Below are 9,656 nucleotides of genomic sequence, written 5' to 3' on the forward strand. Positions count from 1 at the left end.
ATACAAAAAAGATCTTCACGACCCAGATAATCACAATGGTGTGATCACTCACCTAGAGCCAGACATCCTGGAATGTGAAGTCAAGTGGGCCTTAGAAAGCATCACTACGAACAAAGCTAGTGGAGGTGATGGAATTCCAGTTGAGCTATTCCAAATCCTGAAAGATGATGCTGTAAAGGTGCTGCACTCAATATGCCAGCAAATTTGGAAAACTCAGCAGTGGCCACAGGACTGGAAAAGGTCAGTTTTCATTCCAATCCCAAAGAAAGGCAATGCCAAAGAATGCTCAAACTACCGCACAATTGCATTCATCTCACACGCTAGTAAACTAATGCTCAAAATTCTCCAAGCCAGGCTTCAGCAATAGGTGAACTGTGAACTTCCTGATGTTCAAGCTGGTTTTAGAAAAGGCAGAGGAACCAGAGATCAAATTGTCAACATCCGCTGGATCATGGAAAAAGCAAGAGAGTTGCAGAAAAACATCTATTTCTGCTTTATTGACTATGCCAAAGCCTTTCACTATGTGGATCACAATAAACTGTGGAAAATTCTGAAAGAGATGGAATACCAGACCACCTGACCTGCCTCTTGAGAAATTTGCATGCAGGTCAGGAAGCAACAGTTAGAACTGGACATGGAACAACAGACTGGTTCCAAATAGGAAAAGGAGTACGTCAAGGCTGTATATTGTCACCCTGTTTATTTAACTTCTATGCGGAGTACATCATGAGAAACGCTGGACTGGAAGAAACACAAGCTGGAATCAAGATTGCCGGGAGAAATATCAATAACCTGAGATATGCAGATGACACCACCCTTATGGCAGAAACTGAAGAGGAACTCAAAAGCTTCTTGATGAAAGTGAAAGTGGAGAGTGAAAAAGGTGGCTTAAAGCTCAACATTCAGAAAACGAAGATCATGGCACCTGGTCCCATCACTTCATGGGAAATAGATGGGGAAACAGTGGAAACAGTGTCAGACTTTATTTTTTGGGGCTCCAAAATCACTGCAGATGGTGACTGCAGCCATGAAATTAAAAGACGCTTACTCCTTGGAAGGAAAGTTATGACCAACCTAGATAGCATATTCAAAAGCAGAGACATTACTTTGCCAACAAAGGTCCGCCTAGTCAAGGCTATGGTTATTCCTGTGGTCATGTATGGATGTGAGAGCTGGACTGTGAAGAAGGCTGAGTGCTGAAGAATTGATGCTTTTGAACTGTGGTGTTGGAGAAGACTCTTGAGAGTCCCTTGGACTGCAAGGAGATCCAACCAGTCCATTCTGAAGGAGATCAGCCCTGGGATTTCTTTGGAAGGAATGATGCTAAAGCTGAAACTCCAGTACTTTGGCCACCTCATGCAAAGAGTTGACTCACTGGAAAAGACTCTGATGCTGGGAGGGATTGGGGGCAAGAGGAAAAGGGGACGACAGAGGATGAGATGGCTGGATGGCATCACTGACTCGATGCACGTGAGTCTCAGTGAACTCCGGGAGTTGGTGATGGACAGGGAGGCCTGGCATGCTGTGATTCATGGGGTCACGAAGAGTCGGACATGACTAAGCAACTGATCTGATCTGATACTTATAAGGGCTCTTGGTCTGTAGTTTTTTTGTACTGGCTCTCTGGGGACAATTGCCAGTCTAACAAAATAAGCTGAGACATTGCCCCTTTTCAATTTTCAAGAAGCATCTACATGTAACTGTTACTATTTCCTCCTGAAATGTTTGTTAGAATTCACCACTAAAGCCATCTATTTAACTATAAATTCAATTTCTTAAACAGATGTAGGGTTATTCGGGTTATCTCTTTTTTTTAAATGACCTTTGGTATTTGATAGTTTGTATCTTTTAAGGAATATGTCTATCCCTCTAAGTTGCCAAATTTATTAGCATAAAGTTACATGTAATATTATTTCAATGTCTGTAGAGATGGCAACTCTTCATTTCTTATTTGGTAGTTTCCGTCTTTTCTCCTTTTTTTCTGATCAGTTGGAGATTTTTCTGTTTTATTGATATTTTCAAGAATCATTTTGGCTTCATTGATTTTTCCCAACAGTTTGTCCATTTTTTAATTTAATTGACTATTATCTTTATCTCCTTCTGCTTACTTTGTTTCTTCTAGAAGCTTAAAATGGAAGCACAGATCGGGATTCAACACACCATAGCCTACAGATCAAATTAAGACCACAGTCCATTTATGTATTGCTCTCCAACCAAGAATGATTTTTACATTTGTAAATAGTTGGGGGAGGGGGATCTACAAAACCTAAAATAGTTGCCATCTGTCCCTTTATAGACAGTTTGCCAACACTCGTTTAGATCATTGATTTTAAAACTTTCTTCTTTCCTAAAATAAACATTTAGTGTTAAAAATTCCCCCAACACTGCTTTAACTGCATTCTGCTAATCTCGATGTTTTTATTATCATTCACTTCAAATCTTTTCTAATATTCCTTGTGAATGCATCTTAGACAAATGGAAAATAAAGAAGTGTGCTATTTAATCCCCAAATATTTGGGGATTTTTCTACCTTTTATTATCAATTTCTAATTTACTGCTATCATTGTCAGAGAGTGTAATACTCTACCATTTCCACTGGGAGATGACATTTGGAGACTTGTTTGAGGCTCAGCGCATGGTCCATCTTGGTGAACAGTGCGCATGCACCTGAAGAGAACCTGTGTTCTGTGGCTGCTGAGAGGAGTGCCCCACAAATGTCCAACAGGTCGAAATGGCTGAGAGTGCCGTTCAGACCTTCCAGACTTTCTTTTTCCTCTTCTATCCATTACTGAGACAGACTGTTAAAATTCTCAAATATGATTGTGGATTTGTCTGTTTCTCCTGTGCATTTTTAGTTCTTTATGTATTTTAAAGCTCTGTTATTAGGAAGAACATGTCCTCTTCTGACTGGTCCTATTAAAAGAGACCAGGAGCTATAGGACTAGGAGTCTTCCTTGGAAGTAGGAGTAAAGTTCAAACTTCCAACCAGAAAAGGTCTGATTGGTCTGGCCAGTCTCTAAGTAGCATGGGCTGTGCAGAGTTCTGGAGCCAGCACACCTCACAGGCCACTGAGCAGATTGTAATAACTGCTTTATGATTAGACATCCCTAGCTGTTTCAATCAGGGTCACATGCAGGACAGGGTGGCCTCCGCTAAAAGAAAACTCTCAGAAGGAGCTTGTGGGCATGGCAGGAAAGGGTTTGGCCATCTAGTGACATGAATCATCACTCTAATTTTATCCCTTAGGAATGGAAGATATGCCCTAGCACATGCAACCTCATCACCCCTATGCTGAGGACCACTCCAAGAAGAGAGAGAAAGAGAGGATTTTCACAAGCCGACAGGATAGAGGAGCTGTAGTTTACCTCATGTGTATTAAGGGTTACCTCTCAAGGTATGGAAAGAAAAGAATATACAACACATTTCCCATGCTTCCAATATTTTCTGCTCATAAAACAACGTTTTTAAAGCTTTAGTTTTAAACTACTTTTTAATTTTTATCAGTATTTACTTAACAAATATGTATTGCTTCCCAACTTTGTAGAGGGAAATTAACCAAAGCCCTTGCCCAGACAGACCTTAGAAGTCAACAGAAGAGTGGCATGATCACAGCTATAGTTTGGGAGGATTAACTTCATCTTGGAGTTTTATTGGATGGAAGGCAGGGAAACCAGTTACAAGGCTATTATAGTAATTAGTTCAAGTCAGAGATAAATGGAGGGTCTGATTTAGGACATTAAAATAAATAAATACAACATAAAAACAAAGTAAGATAGAAACGACAAATGCTCTATGCTTTCACACATTTTTTTTTTTTTTTTTTGAGACTATTGCCAGAGCTGAAGCACTGTTCTTTTTCTTAGTTACAGGTGGAGGACAACCTGGTAAACAACTATTTTCACTCTTGCACATAATCATATAAAGTGGTGAACTACCACCATATTATAAATAACTTGTCAGATGTTGGGACAGAAACACCTGGATGTTTAAGAACTATACTTTTGTACCTAGAGCTTACAACCAACACTAACTGGTTAAGTATACTACTTGGATTTTAGCTTTCATTAAGTCTAGCATCAACAACTCAAAAACTAAGTACAGAATTACATTTCTCAAACTAAACTGGGAGCAATGGACTGTAAGACACGAGTCTTGAAGAAATGCTGGGAAGTTTGTATTTTCATTTCAGTAATATATTTTTTAAAAAGTATATTCTGGATTACCACCATCAGTAGTACCAGAATTAGAGTGGGCTAAAGAAAAAGGTATATGAGGATCTTACAAGGTAAATGACATATTTAAGCCACGTGGAAGTCAAACCACCTAACCGGTGATTTAAGGAGCAAAGTTCTGTGACACTCAAACTTAGAAAAATAGTGTAGGAGTTGAGTTATCGTATGATACACAGCATGGGGCTTCCCAGGAGGCTCAGAGGTAAAGAATCTGCCTGCCAATGCAGGAGAAGGGGTTCGATCGGAGGTCAGGAAGATCCCCTGGACTAGAACCTGGCAACCCCCTCTGTATTCTTGCCTGGAAAATTCCATGGACAGAGGAGCCTGGAGGACTACAGTCCATGGGGTCCCAAAGAGTCTGACACGACTGAGTGACTGAGCACGCATACCCCCACACAGCATATAGAAAGCTCCACGTCTAGTCAAGGCAGACTATGCAAGCAAAGTTTCCATTTCATCAAAACATCATTCATCACCCTAAATTTTACTGGCTCTATAGTTTTGTTTTTATTTCATTTATACTTCCCTAAAAGCAATAAGCATAAGGAATTTATATACATCTAAAAATTAAGAATTTTAATATAGTGAAACTATTTAGGCCAATCCTGACAATTCACAATATTTTTCCCCTTTAAAGGGGGACTGTACATTATTCATGCTGTAAGACTAACATGGAGGAAAAAACATGGAGATTCAAATCAGAAAGATGTGTTTCCAAATCTTGACTCTCCTCATTGCTTATCGTGTATCCCTAAGCACTAATCTCTTTAAGCCCCAGTTTACTAGCAGAGTTACTGTGAAGATAGTTATGTGGTATGCTACAGCACAAATGAAAATTCTTCTCTTCTTTCTCTATCTAAATTAGCTTCTCCTGACTTCTGTCTTGTTTAATTTTTATAATTTGTGGGGGGAGGGGAGCTGTGCCACATGGCATGTGGGATTTTAGTTCGATGACCAGAGATTGAACCAGGGCCCTGGGCAGTGACAGCTCGGAGTCCCAACCACTGGACCACCAAGGAATCCCCTCCTCCTAAGATTTTTATCCGTCATATATCATGCAGATTACATCTTCACATATTTCCTTCCCACTGCAACCAAGAGTTTTTAAATCTCCGAAGCTCAGAGCCAACTACTGTTATTTTTTACCTTTATCTTCTCTTATCTGCGACACATCCCACAGAAAAAGCTACAGGACTTATCTCACCTGAGTGCACCTCTGAGGCTGTCACTCTCCTACTCAAACATTTTCTGTAACCCTGAGGCCTTCTGCATTACGGCCCTACCCAACCTATCCTTCCAATGTCACCTCCACCAATTCCAAAAGTGAAAGTTTCCTGGAGGAGGGAATAGCAGACTACCCCAGTATTCTTGTTGCGAGAACCCCATGAACAGTCTGCAAAGGCAAAGATACTGAGCTGTCTCCAAGCCCTAGCACAGTACTCGACACACGGTAGATATCCAACAGTAACATTCAAAAAAAAAAGTAGCAGGAATCTACAATGCTCCTCTTCACCAAAAAAGACACCCGACTAACTCCACTGGCATAACTCTTCACTGCTTTCTAACACACTTCTAACTATTAAAAAGCAAGTCTTTCAACAATAATCTAAAAACTGGTCTTTAAAGACAATCACAAGGAATGACAAAAAGACAATGGCAATGGGTGATTTAAAAAACAAAAACAAAAAAAGCCAATGAATAAGCATGTTTCTTTATTATTTATTGGGCTTCCCCCGTGGTTCAGCTGGTAAAGATTCTGCCTGCAATGCGGGAGATGTGGGTTAGATCCCTGGGTTGGGAAGATCCCCTGGAGAAGGAAACAGCTACCCACTCCATAATTCCGGCCTGGAGAATTCCAGGGACTGTATAGTCCATGGGGTTGCAGAGTCGGGGACATGACTGAGCGACTTTCATTTATTTTTAAAATTCTTAGCACTGACTTAGCAGCTGAGTTGGCAGAGACCAAACAACTGCAATGTAAGAGTTATAAGAAAAAACAGTAACAACAATCAAATTCCTACTGGATAAAACATCAGGAAAAAACGATTTAAAAAACTCATTAACTAAAACCTGTGAGTACCCCTCAGTTATTTCCCCCGAAAAAATACTTTTCGTCTCTCAGTCCTCTAGTGAATAAATTTGGACACACAATGTGCAAGCTATACACACACATACACACAAAATATTTCCTCTCTGAACAGAACACACAAAGAATAAAACTGTATGACATGCTATGACATCATCTCTTTGTAGGAAACTTGGATATGGAAAACCATTGCTAATCATAAACATTACCAGGGTACATTTCTTAAACATTCATCTCTCTGTTCACTCATATACTCAACCTTCAACTGACCCAACCTACCACTACAAAAGCTGGAGGAAAAAAAAATCAGAGGGCCCCAAGTTAATGTATAAAAATGTGATTCATACGTAACTTTTCAGTAACACTACTGTTGAGGATCTGCAGCACAATCTAAAGCACACATGGATCTTTAAGCAACCTAACAAAACCAGACTGTGGCTGTCAAAAGCTCAATCAGCCCAACTCTCCAGCTCTTGAAACAAAGGGCTAAAAAGTCCAGTAGGTTAAAAAAAACAGAGGTCTCAATTCGTCTTTAACCAACTTAAAATTTGACTCATATCAAGTGTGAGCATCAAGTCATCACAACTTCCTTCTTAACAATGAAGGCAAAACTTGTGAACCAAAACAGGGCTCCCAAAGCTGTATTTCACTTGGATCATAAAATCTACTGTAAAATCTCCCATCACTTTACTCTCTGAATTCATGAAATGGATGAGAGGCAGGGAAACACATAGATTTGATATGACTGACAGTATCTCAATTGTCATCTGCCGAATGGCAGGGGCCAAGGAGTCCTCTGTAGATGACAGAGCCATCAAAGAAAGAGACAACATTTCAGTGATTACAGAACTGGTCCATAGGCTCACAAAACGTGAACATCCACACCCCAACAAGTTACAGACTATGATCTAAGACCCAGAGCTTAAATGCAGAATAAAATGACAACGTTTGGCCTCCCTAAAGACACGTACAACCCTATAAACTGTTGGACATCATCAAACCAACACCCGCCGGAGTGGATATTTTAAACATTCAATCAGGAAACCAGGATAACTGCTAGCGGTTCCTCTAGGCCTCAGCAGCAGCCTTGGGTATAAGAGCAAACTCGAGTCCTCTTAATACTCAAAAGAATAATGTTGATGTCATGACGAGCCTGCCGATCCTTTGCACTCTAAACTAGCCCTTCCTTGATCCGCGGGGCGATCCTTCGCCCACCCGCCCCCTCCCCACAAATAAAGCGACCTCGCAACCGAGCAGCCCTAGGGTAGCCCCTGGCTCCTCTACCTCCGGCGGCGGCCGCTTTCTCCTCCCTCCGGCTCCGAGGTGGGGGGCTCCAGAAGGTCCCGGGCAATCCCGAGCCCGGGCGGTGCTGCTTTTGCGTGTGCACGGTGGCTCCGGCCAGCCGCTTCCTCCCCTCGTCTGCCGGACCTGGAACGCTACTGGGGAACCCTGGGGCCGCGGACGGAGTCCCGGGTGGCGACGCCGCCGCGGCCGCCGCCTCTGGTATGTCAGGGGCCGGGATTGTATTTCGAAAGATCCGCCATTTTCACCTCGTCATCACCATTACAGCTCAGCAGCTTCCCCGACAGCCCGAGCCCGGGCCGCCGCCGCTGCCGCCGCCGCCAGTAACCTCCCCCTTCCTCCTCCTCCCCTCCCCGGCCCTCCCCTCCCGAGAGGCGCACACCCACATATCCGGGGAAACCTCCCGCCGGCCCCGCCAACCTTCAAATGCTCGGGGAGACACCACTGCACACACAACCCACGCCGAGACCTTTCACCCCGCCACGGAGGGGAAATCGCGCTACCTGCAGGGTCCCCAGTCCGGCATACTTTTGTTTTGAAGAGCAGAAGGAAAAAAAAAAAAGCGTAAGGGGGCAGAAGGACCACCAAGAGCTTCCACTCTTTGCCACTTTCAGGACAGCAACTTGAGAGAGATGATGGAATGCCTTTGATGCGCGGTGTCCATCGCAGACACGAAAAAACAACAACAGGATCAAGACCTGGAGTGTCATTGACCAGCTCTGACATTTTCCTCCACCGCCAGCACCGCTTTTGACAGAATGGGCTGTTTCCCACCGCACTTCAGACCTCTCTGATACATTTGTAAATTTACAGGCATTGATTCTTACGCAGATACCGTGGTCAAGACGTCTAAGTTTTCAAAATAAAAGTTGCGAACTGTTTCCTCTTAACTTCCTCTGATCATTTCTGTCCATAAACACTGTGACTTCCAGTTCGTTTGGTTTAAGACGTCAAAGAGTAACTAGGTTTAAAATGTACGGATCCTACTCATGAGTGAACAATCTCTAAAATACAGAAAATATACCTCGGAGTTAAAATTTTTTTTGCCAAACGTTTTTAGAATCTAAATCATCAAATTAACAAAAAAAATCTGCCGCTGAAATTTTTGATACAGTGAAAATAAGCAGCGTGCTTTAGAAAAGACCCTAGAATTACCTACCCAGCTCCACCAGCATCTCTCATCATGTAGTTTAATAAATAACTAAAAGAGAAGATAGGCATGTTTTAATCATCAAAGAAATAACAAGAAAACATAAGCTGCATGGCTTCTGAAAGGAATAAAATTTTTCTAAAAAACTAAATTGGCTACCTTTGCTAATTTCAGATTTGATAACCACCCATTTTTTAAAAGGTAAATTCTGTGCCCACCATTCAACTACACCATAAGCTCTAAAAGATCTATCTGAAATGAGCAAACTGAATTTCCAGGTTTCGAACACAGCCACTCTACTGTCTTTTTTTAGAAGTTAGTTTAAGAAGAGAAGGGGTAGAAGCTGAATAAGGCATTTCATTTCCTTACCTGGCTTGAATGACAACTCCATAGAAAAGTCGATAGCTTCAGGCTTAAACGAGTGCTAGCATCACCCAAGCCCGTCGCCGTTTTCTATATGCAGCCGGCTAGACGCTGAGAGTATCCAGCCTTCCCAATTTTTTCATCTGTAAACTTTACTTCCCCACCGCCAGCCCCGGCCACCCGCACTCCGCTTGGTGCTTACCGTTGCTTGGCCAAGCTGAGTGCTGGCCCGCTCCCTAACCCATGCACCTCGGGAACATTATGACATTTAGCCGGTGGGCTTCGCGAGGAAAACGGACAGACACGAAGAAGACACCACTACAAACGGGCACAGGAAGGACGGGGCGGCGGGCAGCAGGGAAAAGGAGGGGCTGGTACAAAATGACACAGCAGCCAAACCGGTTCCCAGAAACCCGGGGCCGACACGGCGGCTCTTCGGGCCGCGCAGGTTGCGTGTCAACAGCCGCGGGAGCCCTTCCTCCGGATCGCCGGGAAGGACGGGCTGCCGGCCGAGCGCCGGCCC

General features: G+C 43.0%; 1 protein-coding gene across 12 annotated transcripts in view; it reads right to left on the reverse strand.

Moving 5' to 3' along the window:
- LIN54 (lin-54 DREAM MuvB core complex component) overlaps positions 1–9,656 on the reverse strand; it is a 64,489-nt gene that overhangs the window by 54,508 nt on the left and 325 nt on the right. The window contains exons 1-3 of one of the 12 annotated variants that reach the window (XM_010845942.1): positions 9,140–9,650; positions 8,780–8,821; positions 8,124–8,624 (exon numbers count right to left, since the gene is read on the reverse strand). The exons of 2 other annotated variants lie outside the window; for them this stretch is intronic. In XM_010845942.1, coding sequence (XP_010844244.1) covers positions 8,124–8,346 — 223 coding nt within the window. In that variant the 5' untranslated portion in view covers positions 8,347–8,624; positions 8,780–8,821; positions 9,140–9,650. 9 more of the 12 variants (XM_010845938.1, XM_010845944.1, XM_010845935.1 and 6 more) reach the window with 9 other exon arrangements.

This window comes from Bison bison, unplaced genomic scaffold (genome assembly GCF_000754665.1).
Source record: "Bison bison bison isolate TAMUID 2011002044 unplaced genomic scaffold, Bison_UMD1.0 scf7180017864228, whole genome shotgun sequence".
NCBI classification, from domain to species: Eukaryota; Metazoa; Chordata; class Mammalia; order Artiodactyla; family Bovidae; genus Bison; species Bison bison.